We start from the raw sequence: 24,173 nt of genomic DNA, 5'->3' as shown, positions 1-24,173 counted from the left end.
TATTCTCTCCCCAATACAGGAGAAATAATATGAGAGCAAATACTTATAGGATCAATAAATATATACTCTATTTTAAGCCCCCTAGGTTATTACTCTGAAAAGATTGCAATTACAAAATTAAAGCCCAAAGATTACTGCCCATGATCCCTACTTTTTCAAGTATAAGATATGCTCCAAAGCCCTACAATAAACACTGGCCAAAAGTTTGAGTACTATAATGAATCTTTTCCTATAGTTACCACACTCCAATGAATTTCCTGGAACAAGCCAAGCAACATTTCTAGGCACTTCAAAGTAACACAAGAGAAACAGAACTTGTAAATTGAGGAAAACCCCAAAACTGGTCTGCTTTAAATCCTCACACCTAGATATGAAGATGTTTTGTTGTTTATCTCCAAAGCAATTATGATTGATAATGAAAGCTGACCAAAAGCACAATGATCCTCTCAGCAGGTCAAGGGGTACTTACCTACAAAAATCCTTTATTCATATCAATCATATCTATCATGGAGTGTTGTAAAAACCTAGTAAATGATCACAGAATTCTTTGTTGTAGTAACATCACAAGAGTGTTGTTTAGATGATTTGATAATATCCAATCAAATTGCAGAATGTCACATATGTAGAAGATTGATTGTGTGTCAAAGAAGCATGTACCAAAAAAAACCTACATAATAAATGAGCCATCGTTCTATGGCAGAGCACTGTGTGTGATGCCTGCATATGTGGGTTGAATGCACAGTGTGTCTCATATCCTTATTCTGACCATAAGGTCATATCTGGACAGAGAGACCTTGGAATCTCAGAGGGGCCACTGGACGGACCCCTATACAAATTTTTTTTAATTCTTTTATTTGCCAATTACATTTAATAACAAATTTCTGCACAACTTTTCCAAAGTTATATGATCAAACTTTTCTCTCTACCTTCCTTTCCTTCCCCATTCTGGTTCTGGCAGGAGATTCAATCTGGGTTATACATGTATTACCATGCAAAACATAATTCCAGGTTGTTCATTTTTACAAGTGAGTAATCTTATATATCCAAAACCCAAAACATAACCCAAATAAATAATTGAAAATTTGTACGTCAAACCCAATTCTCTCTCTCTCTCTCTCTCTCTCTCTCTCTCTCTCTCTCTCTCTCTCTCACACACACACACACACACACACACACACACACACATACACACACACACACACACACACACACACACATCCCTACACTTGAACAAAGGAAAAGACCCAAAAGGGGTAGGGGTGGGGGAATTAATGAACCAGAAACTTGCCAAGTTTAAGATAGATGAAAATCATTTTTCAACCTTTTCCAAAAGTTTAGGGTCCAATTGCCCTATCTAAAATAGGAAACATCTAGAGTTTATGGAGTGAAAAAGAGACAATATGGTCAGATCTTCTCTTCAGGAAAATCACTTTGGAAGCTGTGTGAAGGATGAACGAAACAGGGAGATGCTTGAGGCAGAGAGATCAATTAAGTAGCCATTATAATAGATGACAAGAGGTGATGAAGGGCAGAGCTAGGAAGGTAACTGTGTGAATGGAGAGAAGGGCCCCAGCCTAGACACATAATATCATAATTGTCACTAATATAATTTAATTGCAAACTGTCAACTGAAAACAAAGAACAGTAAGCAACTGACAAAAATAATCATCTATGCAAAATGCAAAAACAGAAGGTCTGTGTTGGCTAAATGAAGTTATAATATAATTTAAATTTTATTACTCTCTGGCTCCTACCCTATCTAATTAGTCATCAAATCCTATTTTTCCTATCTCAAGTATATCTCCAGAATGCATCTTCCCCCCTGCCCCAGTCCCACTGCCACTATTTTCCTTCAGGCTCTGATAATATCCTACATGGACCACTACAATAACTTCCTAACCCACCTCTTCACTCCATCCTATTACATTGGTGTGAGGTCAGTCTTCCTAAAGGATGGGTCTCAATAATAGCTATTGTTGTGACCCTGGGCAAATCACTTATCCCTTCTTGGTCTCATTTTCTTCAAATAAGAGAGCTGAACAAGGTGATCTCTAGGGACCCTTTTCATCTCTAAATCCTGTGCTTCTATGATTACTTACTTAGTCAGGTGGTTATATCTCTAAACGGTTTACCAGTGTTAGATTTAAATTAATGTCCAATAACTCCAAGTATTATATTTTATAATATTTATTATTAATCACTTGAAATAGAAGAAACAAAAGAACAAAGGTATAAAGCCTAAGTAAAACCACGTGGGTAAAATTCTCCTTCCTGGCTCTCACCCAACCTCCACAAGCATCTTCCCAGGAGCAGAGAGAGGGGGAGGAGCCACACCCACAACTTTATCTTCAAAGCATAAGCATATAACATGAGAACGAAAGTGGGAAGCTGGGAAAGAGAGTGCTGGGGAGCAGATTCTAATTGTACAATTCCCCCTGTGATTCCATTGGGAAATGAATATGTATAAATCTCCCAGATTTACATACCTAGTTTCCCCAATGAATCATTACATATAACCAACTCATATCTCTAAAGACCTTAACTAGAGTTACATACAATATTTCACTTTCTAGGGGGAAATTATAATAATTTGGGGATAAGAGGGAAATAAAAGAGAAAGAGAACAAAATCAGTGATTGCTAGGTACATTGACAAAAAGCCAATTAGGGGCAATCCCCTTTGGCATAAGAGTTTACATTCAAAATAAGTGTTTTCAACCCCCCACAGGTCAATTCGCTACATCCCAAAGTTCATTCTGGATCTTTTGGTGCAATGTGTGTGTGTGGTTTTTGCAGGCTTCTTTAGGGCACTTTCTTCAAACAGTTCACTTTCTTGATTCAGGGAATTAGTGGGTTTCTTATCCTAAAATTACTCTCAAACAAGAAAAATTTTTATAAATCTAGAATTTTATAACAATAATACAATCCCCCCTGAGGAGAGTGTTAACCAACCATGGATCACCCTGGAATACACTGCTGAATTATGAAGGATATGAATCAATTGTCAAAAGAAAATCAAAAGCATAAAAAAATAAAAGAGAAAAAAGTAACTTCTGGATGGAACATACACTATCAAAGTCTCATATATAAAAATTCTAAGTAAGGAAGAATAAGCCTATAACAAGTCCTTTAATCAAGGCCCAATTAAAGTGATTTATGTCCCACAAGCCTATAGTAACAATTATGCACTTACCCATTCAGCAGCCAGGACTACAGAAAATTGCCATACTATGAAAGAAAGAGAAAAAGGCCTAGATTTTGAAGTAGAAGAGAAATGCCATTCCCTGGTCTGATTTTACCTTTGTTCTCAGGGATAAGACAAACCCACTATCATTAGGATTCACACGAGTCTCTATAGCCACTTGCTATGACATTTAAAAATCTATGAAGCTCAGGGATACTTGTCACAAGTTCTCCAGATCTAGCCAATCTATCAACTTTAGCTGAGATATTTCTAACAGAGTCTATTACTGCCATCATTATAAAATTTGGCAGGGGAACCCAGAAAAACCTCTGTACTACTGATGAAGACTTTTTGAGTCTAAAATGCCACCAAAAATCTAGATTACCATCCTGATGGAAGGGTAGAGTAAGCTGAAAAGTTACAAATGTAAAAACCATCTAGGAGCCACTAGGCTCCATGGGAAAATTCTCCCTCTAGGAGGTTGCCAAGCTCCCTGGGAAATCCTTCACACATTCCAGATGAGATTATAACCCATCATGGGATAACCAAGCACCTTGGGAAACCTCCCTCCTGTCACTGCCCTAAAAGGCATGTTTTTATATGTCCCATCCATTGCAATTTGGAAGTGAGGAATACAAGAGTGAAAATCACTTCTGATGTCTTATCCATTACTTTTTTATAAATGTGGAGGTGGGGAATGCAATAGTGCTATTGTACTTCCCTTCAACTACTAAGTAGATCCTTACCTCTTGTTACAAACAACTCAAAGATAGGCAAATGATCAGTCTGAGGTACTGATACTACTGGTACAGAGGTAGTGGTACTACTAGATATCTGAAAATCACTTCTGAAAACCCCTTAAAATCAATTGAGATTTTTAGCTCATTAAATTCTCCAAAGGTTGTTTACAGGTTGTAACCAGTTTGGTGAACTCTTTCCATCATCATCTATGTGACAATTAAAAAAGGAACAAAATGACAAATCCAGTATCCATAAGGACCTCTGGTTTTGCCATGGAAAAGGCATTGTCCAAGTTCTTTATGGACTTTTATAATGGTATTTTCTCCAGTCCAGTCATAGGGCAGTACAAATAAAGATAGAACGGTACAAATGAAAATAGTGTAACAGAGCATATAGCTAATGGCCAAAACACAGTAGCTAAAAATGATATAGTGTAACAGAAGATATTAGATCATATTAATATGTGAGCTAAAAAAACAAAATTGACTTTTAAAGCAAACAATCAGCAAATATAATAAGCATGATGGGATACATTGTTAATAGAGGGCTTTACATGTGAGCAATCAATCTAAGAATCCTTTTCACCAATTCTGATAGCTGTATTACAGAGACTTCTTCACAATTTGGAGGAGTACGGACTGAAACACTTAACATCAATAAAGCAATGGAGTCTGGAAAAGCTTAAAATTCACCTCCAGACACATTGAGTTTCCTTCCCCTCCCTGGTATCATCATCCATCCAGATTCCTTTGATCATGCCTCTGGGGTCCCCATACTGAAAGGGATTTCTGCACTGAACATAGTGTGATCGAACCCCATATTGGATGTGTTGCAGAGGCTGAGCATGCTTAGATAGTAAGGGGGATAAATCATCCTTCTGAATCTTGAGATTACTCAAGCTAACAGCAAGGACAAGTACACCCAGGAACAGTAATAAGAAAAGACATTCTAAAACTGTGGTAATGCACTGTTCTTTCATAGAGTGGGCTATGCTTTTAAATCTAATCATTAAATCAGTTTGGAATTTTACTTCCTATTCAGAGGCGGTACTACCCTACTATGTACTAGCTAGGAGTAAAAACCTCACAAGGCTAGTAGATGGAGACAGATTGGAAATACCATATGGAGACATGCCCCCTTTTAACTCGTTTAAAAATGGCAGACAGCCAAAAAGGCTTTAGCCAGAGGCTGTTAGTGAGGAAAAACAAGTTTTCTATTTTAGGCACAATGAAGGTAAAAACCCCTCAGAACCACTTAGCTGAGCTGGTCTGGGAGAGCAAAAGGGTTTTGTGGATGTAGAATATAGGCTTACCTGATATTTGGGTCAGGAAACCAGAGTCTAATTTCCAAAAATCTGACTTTCAATACACTGAACTACTAGCTGCCCCTCTGCTATGCTGGGTTTTAGGGTTTAAAGAGTGGCATGGGAGACCCCCATATAAGCTAACCCCTCAGTTTCCACTCTCTTAGCCAGGAGTGTGAAAACCCTAGAGTTAGTTTAAAATCAGCTTGGAAGCTAGAAGAGGGGGTGGGGTGGGCAGTGTGGAAAAGGCCCAAGATCTCCAGCTCATTGAGCTTCTGCACTGTGCTGGAGGCTGTCTCGGCTTGAGGCTAACAGGAAACCATTGGTGCACATGGTTATGGGTTTGGGGGCTGTGAAAGGCAGGGTGCCAGTGTCAGCTATTCAACTATTAGTAATATAAGGGAAATTTACACTTTACCTTCTGTGCAGGAAAAACGCCTCACTCAAAAAACACAGAAGGTGGGCAGAGGCTCCAGGCTTGGCAAGTACCCCCAGTCTAAGTCCCATAAACCAAAGCAGGCAGGTAGAGACTCCACTTCAGGTCTCCTACACCAGGAAGACACCAAAGAGAATTTCCCTAAGAGGGAGGGCAAAAGGGGCTGTGGCAGGCAAGAAACATAGTTTTCTCAAAATAATCTACTCCCTATCTTTACTCAAAAACTATCTTCAAAGAAGATCAAGGAGTCTGTCACATCTGGGTCGCCAAAAATGTTAAATTTAAATTAATCTACAAAACCCCCAATTATTATATTTTATAATGTTTATTATTAATCACTTGAAATAGAAGAAACAAAAGAACAAAAGTATAAAGCCTAAGTAAAACCATGTGGGTAAAATTCTCCTGCCTGGCTCTCACCCAACTTCCACAACCACCTTCCCAGGAGCAGAGAGAGAGGGAGGAGCTATACCCACAACTTTATCTTCAAAGTATAAGCACATAATATGAGAATGAAAATGGGAAGCTGGAAAAGAATTCTGGGGAGAATATTCTAATTACATACCAGTCTTCCATTGACTCTTACTGATTCCCATTATAAAAGGAGATGTTGGTGTTGTTTAGTTGTTTCAGTCACACTCAACTCTCTGTGACCCATTTTGGATTTGGGTATTTTTTTTTAGCAAAGGTACTGGAATGCCATTTCCTTCTCCAATTCATTTTATACATGAGGTAACTGTGACAAATATTATTAAGTGACATACCCAAGGTTTCATAGCCAAAAGGCTGAGACTGGATTTAAGCTCATGAAGATGAGCCTTTCTGATATATTTATTCTGTTTGCTAAAATGATATCCCATTGGCATTTTAGAAACTAAATTTTCAGTTTTCTGAATAGACACCTCATCTAATAATCTACAAACATAAGGACTATTATCTTTTTAGACAACTGGATGACAAATATAGTGATAAACCTAGAATCAAGAAGACCTGACTCAAATCCTGCTTCAGATACTAGCTATGTGACCCTGGGTGAATCACTTAACTTACCTTCCAGAGATGTTCTCAGAATAAAACAAGATGATATTTGCAAAGCCCTTTGCATACCAAAGATTAATGCACACAGAGTGTGTATATATCTTATCTATCATTATTTTTCTGACAGTCTTGGAAGTTAGTGCCACTGTTTCCAAAGTTCTGTTTAAATATCAAATATTAAAAAATAACCTCAAATCTATCTTCTATACAACTGCCAAAGTGATTTTCCTTAAAGCAGAAATGTGACCATGTTGCTCCCTTGCTCTATAAATTGCAGTGATTCCTTATGGAAACCAGAATCAAATATTACTTCATCTTTATCTCATCCTTTTAAAATTTCTTTTTTGTGAAAATCTTATAATGTAGGTTATTGTGCATATAAGTAAGTATACACAGAATGGGCATAAATGCTCAAAAAAGTTTACTGATAATGGTATATGATCAAAAAAGGATAGATACCACCATCCTAGAAAATTGCTCACATTCAATAAATGTTCAGTTATATCATAACATCAAAAATTAGTTTAGGATAATTAACAATGGTTACTGGTTCATAATTTTGTTATTAACTACACACCTCGGTTTTTGAAAGTGAAATGTGATGTTTCCTGTTTTTGGATCAGGTACCTCAATCAGGAGTCCTGAAGCTATCCCACTTGCAAGAAGGAGTATACATCTTCCAGCTGACTGTGACAGACAGTGCTGGTCAAAGGAGCTCGGACAACATCTCTGTGACTGTACTCCCCAAGGCAGAAACTGCAGTAGGTGAGGGGGAGAAAAAATGAAAATATCAATAGAGGATAATTTAACAACAAAAAAAGCTATGTTAGTTTTGGATTTGTAGACTTCCTATGCTATAAGTAGGTTGTAGGTTCCCTTTTGTAGGTTGTCCCACTTTATTTCTGAAACCCCAAGTCTGATATCATTTTAGGATGATTAACATTTCAGTATGGACAAGCTAAGAAGGTCTCATTTTTGGAACTTACAATGGGATAGTTCTTAGAACATGAGAGTTTCAGGGCAAAGTAAAAGTTCTATTTTTTATTTTTCATTTTCCTACTTTTCCTGAATTCTTAGTTTCTTGTTGGAAAGAATGTGTTGAAAAATTTAAGATGTGTATGTATAGATATATCACAACCCATTTTATATGTATGCATGTGTGTGTGTATGTGTGTGTGTGTGTTTTCTGCAGAGCCTCTGCTAAGACTTAATTCTAAACAGATAAAAATAAATATGACATAGGCAGGATTTTGTTTTAATTACTTTAAAAATATTGCATAACATTATTACATAAATATATAAGTAAAATCACTTAAATGTTCTTAGATATAAGCAATAATTATTAGATATAGTATATTAGTGTATATATACTATATAAGTATAATAGATACTTAAATGTTATTAGATATAGGCATAATTTTAAATATACAGCATACAAATGCAATGTATATTTAATGGCTTAACATTCATTTCTTTTGAACAATCATAAACCATTATAATTTTCTCAAAATCTCCACATTTCTAAAATGAAAGCATCAACTATATCTAACAAGCCAACTATTATCAGTTGCATGGATTGTTCACAAGGTGCTCTAGGCAACACCAAAGCTGGAGAAATGAGATATTCAAAGTCATTTAGCTATCATGGGAAAGCTACTTTTGGCAAGATTCTATATTTGTAAACCTGAGGACAATGTGTATCTGCAGTAACCATTTTATGTTGAACACCTTGCCTAAACTTTCAGCAAACTTTTGGTGGTCTTGGATTTTCTATTATTTACAAAGGAACATGATGGGTTAATTTATAGAGGTAAAGGATTAGAATATAAATATAATTTCTCTATAACTATTCCACATTCATATCAAAGATATGACACAGAATGCATATTAGAAAGAAAATTTTCCAAGAATCCAAAACCTATGAAGCTTGACAAGTCTCCCAGTGAGTAATGCTTCTTGCCAGGATATCAGTTGTCATACACCAGTTCTTTGGTAGATTTGTGATCACATTGATGTAAGTGTTATCCCCAATATTGCTGAGCAAATTCTATCCATGCCTGCCCAAATTATGCAGTTTTGTTCATGTTTTCCCCAAAGTTCATCACATGGGGTCCACTCAACATACTAGAAACAAACTGTTGGCCAGAAACAAGGTAAAAAAAAATTTGTTGACTGTCTACTTTAAGCTTTCTGTTAATGTGAAGCGTATGTGAACAGGTCAGACAACCCTTTTCTAGTCCAGCAAAGGGGGTATATGAGAGAATTCACAGCCTTATCCAGAAGCCAGCAGAAATAGGCTGATTGATACTCAGTTGACAGCCACATGGATTAAGTATGCTTCCTGTCCCAGGTGGGGGCAACTGATTAACAGCTGTTCCACATAGAGAGACTGATTGACTCAACAATATCTCTTGAGCACATATTTGAATGTACTAGATACAAATCAAGAAAATAATAATAATTCACATTTATAATAGCATTTTACATTTTAAAGAGCACTCACAGCTCTCACATTCAATTCCTTCTCTCCATTCACACAGCCACTTTCCTAGTTCCTTCCTTCATCACCTCTTGCCTGAATTATTATAATCTCTTCATTGGTCCCCCTTGCCTCAAGATCCATTCATCCTCCACACAATTGCCAAAATGATTTTGCTAAAGAGTAGATTTGATCATGTCACTTCCCTCACACTGCATAAACTCTAGATCAGGGGTCCAGTTCACTGTCCCTCAGACTGTTGGAGGGCCAGACTATTAAAAAAAAAGAAAAAAGGAAAAAACTATGAACAAATCCCTATGTATACTCCACATACCTTATTTTAAAGTAAAAAAAATGGGAACAAATACAATATTTAAAATAAATAACAAGTAAATTTAAATCAACAAACTGACCAGTATTTCAATGAGAACTATGGGCCTGCTTTTGTCTAATGAGATGGTCAATGTCCAGTTCCATATTTGTCACTGCTAGCCATAACAAGTGATGCAAGTATGTATCAGTTAGTCTAGATCTGGTTGGAGATTTCAGATGTTTCATTCTGGAAAAAGTCTGTTCACAGACATAAGTGCTGTCAAAGATGGTTGCCATTTTGAATGCATGGTTCCTGAGATTAGGATATGTCTCAGAGGGGAGAGATGCATAGAAACTAGGCAAGCTCCTTGACTTGAATGCATCTTTCAGAGAGTCTCAATTCTGCAGTTCAGCCAGTTCCATTTGGCAAATTGTATTGTATCCACATTTTCAATGTCAAGAGAAAATGGGTTATGGAAAAATTGTATGTCCTGTTCATGGAGATGAAACTCTTTAAATCTGAATTGGAACTCCTTTTGCAACTTTTCCAGTGAATCCACACATGTTTCTTTTGGGAATGCAACAAGGGTTTTTCCGCTAACAGATTTTGAGTTAAGGGGAGATAGCAGAAATTTTCCTCCTTCACTTGTTTGATAAAGAGGTCTAATTTTACTTCAAATGCTTTCACATGTGATTGCATATTACAAATGAGCTTCCCTTTTCCTTGAAGTTGCACTTTGAAACTGTTGAGTAGCTCTGTTACATCTGTCAGAAAGGCAAGGTACCCTTTCCATTCTGCATCATTGAGCTCTGGTACTTCTTTGTTTTTTGAAAGCATAAAAGTTGTAATCTGTGGAAGTAAGTCATAGAAATGTCTCAAAACTCTCCCTCGACTCAACCAATGGACTTCTCTGTGGTACAGAACATCTTCATAGGCAACATTTAGCTCAGACAGAAATTCCTGAAATTGTCTGTGGTTTAATGCATTAGCTCTAATGAAATTAACACAAAATACCACAATTTTCATAACAGAGCCCCACTTCAATGATTTACTACATATCAGAGCTTGTTGGTGGATGAGGCTATTGGTTGTATGGCTATTGGTTGGGAATGGTTACATTTGTCCATTTCTTGGTTAATGTGAGCAATTACTCCCTTCTTAGATGCCACCATTTAGTTTAGCCCAGTCCAGCTCCAAATCCTTTACAGTTTGGGAAACTTTTCATAGATATCCTCTCCTGTAGTTGTTCCTTTGATGCTTTGCAGTGCAGCAAGCTCTTCTGTGACTTCGAAATTATCATTTGTCCCACAAATAAAAATTAGAAGTTGTGCAGAATCACAAACATTTTGCTCTCATCGAGTACCAAGGAAAAATAGGAAAGTTTTCTTGCGGAGTTTTGCAAATGCTGATGCGAATTGTCTCCCATTTCTTCAATCCTTCGTGTAATTGTAGATCCTAAAAGACTAACTGTACTAAATAAGTCTGCCTTTTCTGGACACATCTCTTTGACAACAGAAAGAAGGCACTCTTTAATAAATTCTCCCTCCACAAATAGTCTGCCAGTGCACACTATTAGCTTGGCAACTTGAAAACTTGCTTGCAATGATGAAATATTTAGCTGCTTCTGCTTCACAAAAGTATTTTGCTGAGTTGTCAATGTATTTTTCAGTTTTAATATTTTATCATTTCTCACATCTCTGGCCAAACAATCATATTTTATCTTTATGTTGAGTTTGAGAGTGTCAACACAAATTGTATTCTTTGAACACAGACACTATATTCTGGCATATCAAACATAGAGCTCTTTCCTTGTACTGCATGAAAAAGTAATCATGTCCACTGTTCTTTGAATATCCTACACTCAGAGTCAATTTTTCTCTTTCTTGACATCATTGTTTCCTAGGGATTCCAAGTAATACCAACAATAATTTTGCCCACACAGAGGCATACAAACTGCACTTCCCATCAATGCAGTCTGATCTGTGTTCATCAATGCAGCCTTCCCAGGCCACATCATTTCAGCCTCACCAGTGGCCATATTGCTGGAATTCCACTTTTACCTCAGGCTCACACTGGTGCGGTGTGGGAATTGGCATGATTATAGAGCCAGTTCCTCTATCACCTTTCCAGTTCACACTACTGTGTGTGAACTGCACTGCGATCTGTGAACTTACATAGGAATCTCATGGGTCCCAGAAGAAGAAGGCATACACTAGTGTGTGTCCTCTTGAGGTCCGTATTTATGGATCTGTAATTATAGACCATAATACAAAAAACACATGCCTCACTTCCCCCACAAAGTACAATGGAAACCATTTGCCCCAGATGCACAACATAATGGCCCCTATAACCTCCCTTTCCCCAAAAGTCTCTCCCCACATTACTACACAGTATAATGGCCTCCATACTCCCCCAGGTACACAACATAGGGGCCATTATGTTGTGCATCTGGGGGAGAGTGGGGGCCATTGTAATACAGTGTTTCCCCAAAAATAAGACACTGTCATATTAATTTGACCCCCAAAAAAAACAGGGGGTATCTTATAAAACACCTCACAGTAGAGGCTTACTGCTGATGTCACAGGTCAGATCACCGCTGTCCAATGCCTGTATAGTACTGGAGGCAATGCTGGGCCTGTGACACTGTATACCACTGTCTGGGATAGTAGAGGGTGCAGTGCTGGCTGTTGATGGGCCTGTCACACCTTGCACAGGCAGCAATATACACAGTGTGGAATCCCCTCCTCCAGATCATAGCTCACGATGGTGACGTCTTCCATTGTGCAGCCTCATAATCCTTTGCGCGGCCCCTTGTTCTCAGAACAAGGCACCACACAAAGGATTATGTCACTGGAAGTAGTAATGTACATGAGCAATGCCACACTTTGCAGTGCTGCCACATACAGTACTTCAGCATCCTGTGCTCTCTCACTGACCACCAATGAAAGAGGTGCCCCTTCCGGAAGTGCAGTAGGGGCCAGATAAATGGCCTCAGGGGACTGCATGTGACCCACAGGCCATAGTTTGGGGACCCCTGCTCTAGATGCTCCCTATTATTTCTAAGATCAAATATAAACTCCAAAGTCTGGTATTTAAAGCTTTTCACAATTTTACCCCATCCTACCTTTTCAACCTTTTTCTCCAATACTCCTCTTCACGCTGTATGAATGGTCCAGTCATGTCGACCTTCTAGATGGCACCTCTCATCTCTGAACCTTTTATTTTTAAACCTTTGCTTTTTGTCTTCGTAGCAACTCTAAGACAGAAGGACAAGGGCTAAGCAATGGGGGTTAAGTGACTTACCCAGGGTCATGTAGTTAGGAAGTGTCTGCGACCAGATTTAAGCCCAAGACCTTCCATTTCTAGGCTCTATCCACTATGCCACTTAGCTGCCCCTTATACCTTTTCATTGTCTCCTGTGCCAGAAAGGATCTTCCACTTAGAATCCAGAGTTTCCTTCAGGATTCAGGTCAAGTACCAGCTTCTGCATGAGGTCTTTCCTATTCCCCATAGCCCATCTGCTAGTGCTTATCCCACTAAGGTTGCCTCCACTTTATAAGTTATTTAACATATCTATATGGATGCATGTCATCTTCCCCATTAGACTATAAGCTTCTTGAAGGCAGGAACTGTTTTCTTTTTCTTTTGTCTTTGTATCTCCAGTGCTTAGTCCAGTGTCTGATGCAAAATAAGCCTTTAATAAATACTGGTTACCTGATTGAGTCCTCATAAACCTATGAAATAGGAAGTGCACATTAATATCCCTGTTTTTCAGTTAGGAAGTTGAGGAACATAAAATTTAAGTGGTATGTCTACAGGTAGCCAGCTAGTTCAGTAGAGCTGGGATTTGAATCCAGGCTTCCATATAATACCTGGGCAACTCGGTAACACAGTGAAGAGTACCAGGGTACTTTGGCATGTGGATGGAGGATGAATGGAACAGGGAGTGACTTGAGGCAGGGGGGAAATTAAGAGACTATTAGGCAAGAGGTGATGAGGGGCAGATCTAGGAAGGTGTGTGAATGCAGAGAAGGCATTGAATGTAAGGATTGTGAGTACACTTTGAACTGTAATGAAGAATACATCTGAAAATCTGATTAAAATTAGACACATCCTAGCTATGTGACCCTGGGCAAGTCAATTGACCCCCATTGCCTAGCCCTAACTCTACTCTTCTGTCCTAGAGTTAATATTAAGAGAAAAGTTAAGAATTTGTTAAAAAGTATATGATATGTATCTGCTATATCTATAACATATAGTATGATATATGTATGACATATATTATATTATGATGTAGGGAAAATATGTAATATATGTAGCATGTGATATGTATATATGATATATTACATAGTATATGATATGTGCATATATTATATTGTGATATATTTATATATTGATATTATATATAGTATATTAGATGGGTATATGACATATATAGTATTGATAAATTGTGATATATTTTATATATTGATATTATATAGTATATTATATGTGTGTATCATCTATTATATAGCATATGATAAATGTGTATGATATATAATATATGGTATATATAACACATGTGTATGTGGAAATATATAGTATGTGATAGGTATGTGTGAAATACATATAGTATAGGATATATGATTATTCTCTATTATATAGTATATGATAAATGTATATGATATATTACATATAGTGTATGATATATATAACACATATGTATGTGATAATATATAGCATATGATAGGTATGTGTGAAATGCACATAATATAGGATATATGTTATCTACTATATAGTATATGATAAATGTGTATGATATATAGTGTATGGTATATGTATGTGATATATAGTATATGATAGCTATGTGTGAAATGCATATAGTATAGGAAATATGTATATTTTACATTATATAGAATATATCTATATGTTATATGTACATTGTATGTAATAGTCTACATGTATAATATATCGTATATTACATAGAATATATAATATATGACGTGTGTGTGATATGTAATATAAAGCATATGCCATCTATAAGAGAGAGAACAGATGATACCCGTGTCTGCCAAAATGATTTGGGATTCAAGCCCAGTGAGTCCCACTGATGTTGGGTTTCCTTGGGCGCCAGTCGGGGTCAGAGAGCTCTCTCCTGCTCCAATCCAACATCGGTCCTTGGGACCCTAGAACTAGAGCTGGGCTTTGTCGCTGTCCCCGGTGAAACCATAGGTGAATAGATTCCTTGCCCCTACAAAACTAGGAAAGCTTTATTTCTCTAACAATCCGGGAGCCCCCTTTTTCTCCCTGACGGCTCTGGGTGTGGGTGTGGGTGTGTGTGTGTGCTGGGGGCAGGGAGAAAGTATTAGCCTAAGACGGACAGATGGCCGGCAACCTGCCAGGCATTTGTTTGCTTCCGTCCATTCATTTGGCCAGATTCTCCAGTCTCCAATGGCAACTTGGCCATTATAAATGAGAAAATGTCTTTGAAGTCCCCCGGGGATGAAGTGAAGTGAATGTCTTGAAAAGCTCCATCTCGGGGCTGCAGACCCTCCCCTTCTTTGCAATGGCCCCCGAATAGCTCGGACAGAGCAAGTGGAAGGCAGAGTGACTACAAACGTTCTCTTGAGTCACTGTTACAGCGAGGGCTTTGTCGCTGCCTCATGAATAAGACGCTAGGAATTAGATTCTGGGAGTAAAACAGGGAGACACTGAAAACGGGAGGCGGAAACCTTCGGAACGCCGCTCTTCATTCTGCCACATACAATGACCTTGTAGTTCAGGCAAAGCTGTGGTCATTCAGGGCGACTTCATTACCATATCCGCCTTGTCACACACCAGCAGGCAGCAGACAGTGTTGATTGTGCAACGAAATCTGGCTCGGTGGGATTAGATTTTGGATGAAGAGGCTGTGTTTTTTCAAATGCGAAAGCTTGAAGAGTTCATTTTTGAGGACTGACATGGGCGGGGGGTGAGGGGAGGAGGAGGCAGGGCACATTCTTAAAGTAGGACAAATGGTTCGTTTAAATTTGCCAAATGATCTGGTTGACCCTCCGTTGCCTAGAGTTTTCTTGTGGCTATTTTTTTAATGTAACCTAGTAAGGAATTTGCTATTACAGAACTCTTCTGTATCTTTCCATTCCTTGTCTTGTTTCCAACTGTTCCTTTTCTCCATCTTCCCTGAATTCACTAGAATGCTGGCCCTCTTCCCCACCTTCCTTCCCTGGAGACAGTTGTTACCACTGTTCTCTTTTTTCAGACTCCCCTTGTCTCCTAATATCTTCAAGATCAAACAGGTGCTTTTTCCCGACTTTCCCAAATGCATAACTTAATTATTTATTTTTTTCTAGTGTGAGAATTTTTAAATATATATATACAGTATTAATTTCTATGTCAGACCCCAATCAATTCTTATGTCAGGGCTTTCTCCAGTCTACTGCTTTTTGGATTCTCTTTGTTCTTTGGAAATCCAAGGAACATTTTCTTTTTGAACAAAACCTAGTTGTTGATAATGGAGACAATGATTCTCTTTCTGCCTATGTGATCTCCTTCACTTATGAGGTGAGGAAGAGGGTGAGAGTTTGATAGACCACAACCTAATTAACTATTTACCAATTAGAAATGTTCAAGGGAGAGGCTGAATAATGAGCTCCTAAACCGGTATTTTTAGATCTGCCTGGAGAAGCTGTGGGGTCTTTGTTCATTTGAGGAGGCCACTGACCTATCCCTTTATTGACTATATGCTAGTCTAATCAATAAATTGATATTCTTACCAAAAACCAGTCTCTAAAACAATTTTAATCATTACACTAGAGTATGACTATCTGAAGCTTTGTTTGGGCATATGCCTTGTAATTTCTGTTCTGTAGAAAGAACTGTTTAGTCCACCTTGTTCCCAAGAAATTCTGAAACTCTTCATGAACCAAATTTGCTGGTACCTTTATTTAATCTACATTACAAATGCTAGCTAGATCCCCAACTCCTCTGGTGTTGTTATGTTCAATGAAGTTGCTTTAACTATGAATAGAAAAATTATTCTTCAAAATAAAAGCCTCCTCCTTAGAATCCTCCATCAGATAAAAGGGCTGAAGAGCACAGGAAGAAATATGATTTCATCATCTGGAGAAAATAAAATTATTTTTAGCAAGGAGCCAGAGATTTCTGAAAAGATACTGCCCTTTGTGAAGGACACTGTGGTACTCAATGAATAAAATAGACACAGGTTGAAGATTAATTTTTTTAACTATTAGTAAGGAGATGAGAGTATACACATGGTATGAGGAAAGATAGTATCTTTTAAAAATAATAGTGTTTTAAGATATAGTATCAGTAGTCTTATCTTAGAGCTGCTTTGAGATGAGCAGCTAGACAGCACAGCAAATAGATTACTGGACTTGGAAACCTTAAGTTCAAATTTAGCCTCAGACACTTACTAGTTATGTGACCTTGAGCAAATCAGTAAACCTCTGCCTACCTCAGAATCCTCATCTGTATAATAGAGATAATGATAGCTCCTACCTCCCGGGGCTATTGCAAGAATGAAATGAAATCATATGTGTAAGGTGCAAACTTTAAAGGGCTATATAAATGGTGACTATTATTGTTATAAGGAAAAAGTCCATATAATATAATCTGTACAGTGAGGAAAAACTGGCAGGAGCAAGTGGTAGTAGTTATTTGCCAGTAAAAGCTCAATAACATTCTGAAATACTGAATGAATGAATGAATGAATGAGCAAGTGAGTGAGTATAGGGGCTCCATCACAAAGAGAAGTCTAAGGCAGGAATCACTGGAAGAGATGTGGCAAGTCACCTAACTTCTCTGGGAAATCAGTTTCCCCATTTGTAAAATGAAAAGCTTGGACTAAATGATCTCAAAGATATCTTCACTAACTAAATCTATGATCTTCATTGACCCAGTATTCACCCTTTTAAGGTGGCTTCCACTCAAAAATGGGCTTAACTACGACAGGTAGGATGGGAAAGTCCATAGTAATTCATGAGTTCTAGATTGTCAGGGGCATGAGCAAGAAGACCAACGGGAGACACACCAGCCTTCTCTTATTTATTTGATTTATTTGGTGTCTTTTATGTCTAATTAAATCTTTTCTTTGTCATAATTTTTAAAGTAGGTATCACAGAAGCACATTTGCTTTGGTTTTTTTTACGGTTCTGTCTTGTTCTGAACTTTTTTATTTCCTTCTATATATTTTATGTCATATTTGATACTATTTTTTGTTATTTCCATAGCTTTCTATTAATCATCCCACTCCCCTTAAAGCTATCCCTTAAAATGTATCAATATAGTCACACAAAACACAATCCAAGGACAGCTAAGTGGCTCAGTGGATAGAGAACCAGACCTGGAAATGGGAAGTCCTGGGTTGAAATGTGGCCACAGACACTTTCTAGCTACATGACCCTGGGCAAGGCACTTGGCCCCAGTTGCCTAGCCTTTCCCCTCTTCTGCCTGAGAACCAATTGGCTCTAAACTGCATCTCTTAAAGTAGATATAGTTCTTCTTTGTTGCCTCAGACACCCCTAGAAGTCATAACCAATATTTAGTATTGGTTCTAAGGCAGAACATAAGAGTTTAAAAAACACACAAACACAACCTAAGCCAATCCAGTCCAATAAACAATAAAGCAAATCAACGCATTAACCACATCTGAAAATGTGGCTCCTTTTGAGGGTGATCCCTAGACACCCCAACTTTCCCATTGCCTGTTATTCTGACCAATGACTAATTCTTTCTGCAATAGCTGCATCTCTTAGACTCGATATTTTTTTTACCTGTTCTTTGTTGCCTCAGACATCCCTACAAGTCATAACTTTTATGTATCCCAACTGTAGCTCACCAGTGATTTGAGTTTCACTTTTTAAACAGAATGTTTGAAAGTTTGCTCACGCTATCATTTCTTCTGTGATGACGGCTGCTGTATTGACATCACACTGGCCTGCGATGGAGTGGATCAATGCCCTGATAGATCTGATGAAGCTTTCTGCCAGAGTGGTGAGTAGCTGGAAGGGAGGACCCCTGGAGTTGGGACTTAGCAGACCCCAAAACAGATTCACAGTATAAATACCTGCATGATTATTTATTCATTCATTTTGTTCAAATATATTTTATTTTCTCAATTACATGTAATAAAAATGTTCAACATACATTTTCCAAAATTATAATTTCCAAACCATCTCCCTCCCATGCTTCCCTCCCCCTATTCAAAAATGGTAAACAGTTTTATCTGGGCCATATATGTATTATCACTGCATGATTATCTAGCAAAGGGTAAGCTTTTTTCAGACAGAGGTTGGGTCAGGCTTTTCATCTTGCTGTTATTAGGGTATACCACAATAATAATAATAATTGACATTTATATAATGCTTTTGAGTTTTGCAAGGCACTCCCCGTATATTTTCTCATTTGAACTTCACAAAATTCCTGTAAGGTTAGTATTACTGTGGGGTGGCTAGATGGCATATTGAAAAGAGTACCTGACATGGCTAATAGCAGTGTGACCCTGGGCAAGTCACTTAATTTCTGTTTGCCTCAATTTCTTTATCTATAAAATAGAGATGATAATAGCACTCACTTCTCAAGGTTGATGCAAGGATCAAATAATAGTAAAGTGCTTAGCACAGCGTTTGGCACATATTAAGAGCTATTATTATTATTATTTCATGAAAGGTTAAGAAACTGAAACTCTAAGAACTTATGTGATTTGCTAGTGGTTACATAGAAGTTAGATTCTGAAGTAATATTTGAGCCCAGGTTTCTCTAATTCCAAATCCAGTTTTCTATCCTTTACATCACCCTGGCTCTTATATATACATTATTTTATAGTAGGCACTTAATAAATGTTTTATAATGATGATGATAAATAACATTTGTATCACCCAGTAGAATTGCTTATCAGCTCTAGGAATGGGAAGGGAAGAGGGAAAGGGAAAAAAATAAAGCATGGAGCATGGAAAAATATTTTTTAAAAAATAAATAAATCTAAAAAAATAAATAAATGTTCACTAACTTGAAAAATTTCAAAATGAAGGTAAATCTATACACTCTTTGTCATTGATAAGTACATTTTCCAATCTAAATTTTGCATTATATATACAATATGAAATAGTAATGATTAAAGGACTGTTTATCAAATTTCAAATAATTGTCTAATTCAGGGATTTCTCATATATTTGATGCTGCAACATTCCATCACTGATTGATGTTTCAGTGCTGTCTTTTCTGATCTAAAAGGTGCTCACAGCATATACTTTTTGAAAACTTAGAAACATTTATTTTCTCTCTCTTAGCTTCTCCCCATTAATAATAATAATAGCAAAATCCTTGTGCATAATCAAGATATGTATAGTCAAGCAAAAAAAAATCTGACAACTAATAATTTATCTTCATTCATTCAGTGAGTCCAGGCCGAAAAACAATAACTCATGCAGCTGCAAGTCCAGCCCAGCAAAGAACTGTGGGATTGACTGAAGATTCAGACAGAAGTCTCTCTTCACAAAACAGCCAGAAAGCCACAAGGAAACAGCTGTTTTCATCAGCCAATTCAGTCAAGAGTAACCATTCAGTCTCTCAGGGACCAAAGAATCAAATGAATGCTTTAATGCCAGGTAAGGGCTTACAATTGTCATTTTAAAATTTTTTTAATTTTTTCCAAGGTTACATGATTCATGTTTTCTCATTCCCCTCATTCCTACCCCCTCCCAGAGTTGACACACAATTCCACTGAGTTATGCATATATATAATCACTCAAACCCCATATAGTTGTCATTTAAAAAAATTTTTAACATTAATCATCTTCAACACAAATATTTCCATATGCAAAGAACAAGAAAAAGTATTATATAGAAAACTGAATTTCTATTACCTATGATTTTTAAAATATATATATTAAATTTTAAAAGGAAATTTTAAAATCCTCTATTTGTTATGTCCCTTTCTGAGCTTCTTTTTGTTTTCTTCTATGCATTCTCCAAAAACATTTTATGGAGGAGCTTTTTAAAAAAAAAATTCTATCACTATCCACTCAACCCAAAGTAGAAGGCCTTCCTTGTAACAAATAACTATAATCAAGAACAACAAACCAACACATTAACCCAAAATTATGTATCTCGCAATCACCTTAAGTCATGAAAATCTTCTCATGTTGTTCAATCATTTTTAATCATGTCCAATTTTTCATGACCCCATTTAGAGTTTTCTTTGCAAAGATACTTTCCTTCTCCGACTCATTTTACTAATAAGGAAACTGAGGCAAATAGAGTTAAATGACTTGGCCATGATCACATAGGTAGTGAGTGCCTGAGTGCAGATTAGAACTCAGGAAGATGACTCTAGACCCAAGACTCTATCCACTGTTGCCACCTGGCTGCCATATTTCTCTGAACTCACCATATTTGTTATTTCTCATGACACAATATTCCACTGAATTCATTATACCATCATTGTGCAGCCATTCTCCCATTTTGGGGGACCCTTTATTCTTTCAGTTCTTAGCTGAACCAAAAAGTACTGCTATAATACTCTCATATGAGTCCTTTCCCTTTATCTTTGGCCTCCTTAAGTCATATGTAAAATATTTGTTAAGGCAATGTCTCTAGATCAGAGTATATACAATTTAGTGACTTTAGGGGTCCAAAATTATTGAGTTGTTCTCCAAAAAAAGCAAAAATATATAGTTATGGATAAATCTTAATTCAAAATTGTTTGTACTTAGAAGATGATTAGTAGAAATCAGACCATAGTCAAGGTTAAGAGTTCAACCTAATTTTGCCTCATTTCTAAACAGAGTTCAATCAGAGTCTTAAGAATTGAAGGGAACTTTGGAGATAAACTAGTCTAAATCCTTGTCCTTTAAAACGGCCAGCTTCTGTTTAAACATGTCTTGTGGCAAAAAGTTTACTGTCTCATAAGGCTATTCATTTCAATTTTTAATAAATCTTACACAAAAAATTGCTTAAAGTATAGTTTATAATTCTTGTCTAGGTATCCGGAGAGTAAAAGAAATACTCAGTATACAATATCAACCAGGTATGGGACAGCTACTTTATTCTTGAACACAGAATTACCAAAAACGGGAAACTCAGACGCATGCATTAATTTTGCAAATTAAGCAGGATTCAGATTCAATAAATTTATAATAGGAAACCACATTAAACAAATTTTAAAAATTCAGTATCAACTTTTAACTACAGCTACACTCTTCTGCTTAGCTGATGCTTAACTGTATCAGATCATAAAGCAATTTTAATTATTAATTAGACATTTTGCATTTTACCTCAACTCAGCATTATCCTTACAGTGGCCAGTCATTCAAGGTGCTAGAGTAGTTACTGGGGACCACCCTGCTGCTTTCATTCAGCTCTTACTTTTCATGGGAACTCTAGACCCCTTCAACTCACCTCCAATCTTGGACATGCCCATCTCAATATTCACAGTAAGATAAAAAAAGAGCAAACAGAAAATATATGTTAAGGCAATGTCTCTAGATCAAAGAGCATATACAATTTAATAACTTTAGGGGTCCAAAATTATTGAGTTGTTCTCCCCAAAAAAAGCAAAAATATATAATTATAAATAAATTTTAATTCAAAATTGTTTGTACTTAGAAGATGATTCGTGGAAGTCAGACCATAATCAAGGTTGAGTTCAACCTAATTTTGCCTCACTTCTAAACAGAGTTCAATCAAAGTCTTAAGAATTGAAGGGAACTTTGGAGATGAAAGGGCAGAGGAAGCTATGGACCTGCTGCCAACTCCCCTCCTTATGACTCTCTGCATTAGTTGCTGTGTAGACAAGGTCACCATAATACCCAAGTAGATGGAGACCCATCTTTCTCCATTCCTCACTGGAGTCCCACAATGCTACATGGAGAATCATGGCCAAGGGATTTCTCAAGGATTGCAAAGTCCTTTCAGTTCTGGGCTGCCATCTGTCCAGAAGAAAGAAAGAAGTTCATCATCTCTAATTAGTGCTCATGTCCTTGGAGTCCCCAGAAGTTTCCAAGGGAGCTCTGGGTGCATGTATATTGGAAAGGATACTGTAGGCTAACTCAACCTCTACTATGCTAAGATCCCATGAACTAACATGTATGCATTTTTCTGTATTTCATTCTATCCAACTGCTTATCAAATAAGTACCTAGAAATCTTCCTCAAACTTATTTTACCATCATAAAATGATCACCTACATTGATGATTCCTTTTCAAATCCATGCTTGAGTTTAAGAAATATTTAATTTTCCAACTAGTTTTCTCAGTTGTAAAATTAGAGTTGGTAGAGTCTCAATGATTTCATGCAGCTCAAAAGTTCCATAATTCTCCAAAATATTAATATCCATTTATAGTGTTCAAATATCATTATTCTGCCAAAAAAAATCTCTTTTGTTGTAATACTGATATTAGTGTAATGGTTTTTATCACTCAAAAAATAAAATATCCCATTTCTATCTACATTTGTAAATGTATCTTCAGCATTCACATTGCATATAACATTTTTTGACATTCTCTATAGATATTTACATACCTTAGCAAATATATATACATGGAATAGGTGTATTATGCATAGAAATTATTTTTTTTTGGTAACTGAAATCACAGATTCCTGAAATCTTAGAGCCAGAAGTCAATTTAGAGGCCATTAAAGATAATCTCATTTTATAGATGAGGAAAGTGAGGCCTACAGAATTTAAACTGCTTATGAAACATGGCAACTGCCTATCATGGACAACTGTATCTGATTAAATACATTCTCATAAACATTTGGGTTTATTTTAATCAGTTTATTAAATTTTGAAGGGCACACCCACACATAAAAGAAATGAAAATGGAAAGGAGTAGGAAGCTGAATTTTTTTGATTGGGTTAATAAAGGAAATAGTAAGAAAAGTATCTTATCTCTTGTCACTACCTGAGGTAGGGAAATGGGGGTAGAGGAAGAGGTGCCAGAAATCCTGTATGTGTCAATCATATGTCAAGGAATACTTCAAAAAAACTCACATCATATTAGGCTGAATTAGTATAGAGTCCAGAATATAGAAGATGATAATCTCATTATATTCTACCCCAATCAGCCCCATTTATGTAGTATTCGTGTTTAGTATTGTGCCACTTTTAGGAAAGTATGGCAACAAGCCAAAGTTTGCCCGGAGGAGAGTGCCCAGGATGGTGAGAGAAATAAAAATGTGCCCTACATATTGAAGGAAATGAAGATGTTTGGTTTGGTAGACTTGGGGCAGACATCACAGCTGCCTACAATTGTTTAAAAAGCTAACCTATGGATGAGCATTTATTCTTCTGCCTGGGCCCAGAGAATGGAACTAGGAACAATGGATGGAATTGCAGAGAAGCAAATTTGAGCTGGATGTAAATAAAATTATACAGCTGATTAAGAAGGCAATTGGTTGTCCCTCCATGGATAACCCATTTGTCAGGGATATTGAACAAGGTGTACTATAGCTCTGGTTGAGAGATCCCTTTCAACTCTGAGACTCTGCAATTCTGTAATATGACCTTTGTTGTTCATGTTCCAGCCCAGCTCACTCTTTTCTTCAGCAATAGCATTCCTCAGCAAAACTTTTACAGTCATTGCTTAGGCATACTTTGGGGTACAATTAACAAGGAAATTTTTTTTAAATCCTCCTCATCATTAGGGAAATGAAAAAAAATTGTAGAATAAGAATATGAAAT

General features: G+C 36.9%; 1 protein-coding gene across 2 annotated transcripts in view; it reads left to right on the top strand.

The window, feature by feature from the left end:
* Window positions 1–24,173, top strand: part of LRP11 (LDL receptor related protein 11) — a 103,832-nt gene that overhangs the window by 56,201 nt on the left and 23,458 nt on the right. For both annotated transcript variants that reach the window (XM_007484711.3, XM_056818925.1), the window contains exons 3-5: window positions 7,325–7,466; window positions 18,359–18,484; window positions 19,888–20,097. In XM_007484711.3, the coding sequence (XP_007484773.1) occupies window positions 7,325–7,466; window positions 18,359–18,484; window positions 19,888–20,097 (478 nt within the window). The remainder of the gene's footprint in view (window positions 1–7,324; window positions 7,467–18,358; window positions 18,485–19,887; window positions 20,098–24,173) is intronic.

Source organism: Monodelphis domestica, chromosome 2, assembly GCF_027887165.1.
Source record: "Monodelphis domestica isolate mMonDom1 chromosome 2, mMonDom1.pri, whole genome shotgun sequence".
In the NCBI taxonomy this organism is placed as follows: Eukaryota; Metazoa; Chordata; class Mammalia; order Didelphimorphia; family Didelphidae; genus Monodelphis; species Monodelphis domestica.
The sequence above is the reverse complement of the archived record's forward strand: the minus strand, read 5'-3'. Positions and strand labels throughout refer to the sequence as shown.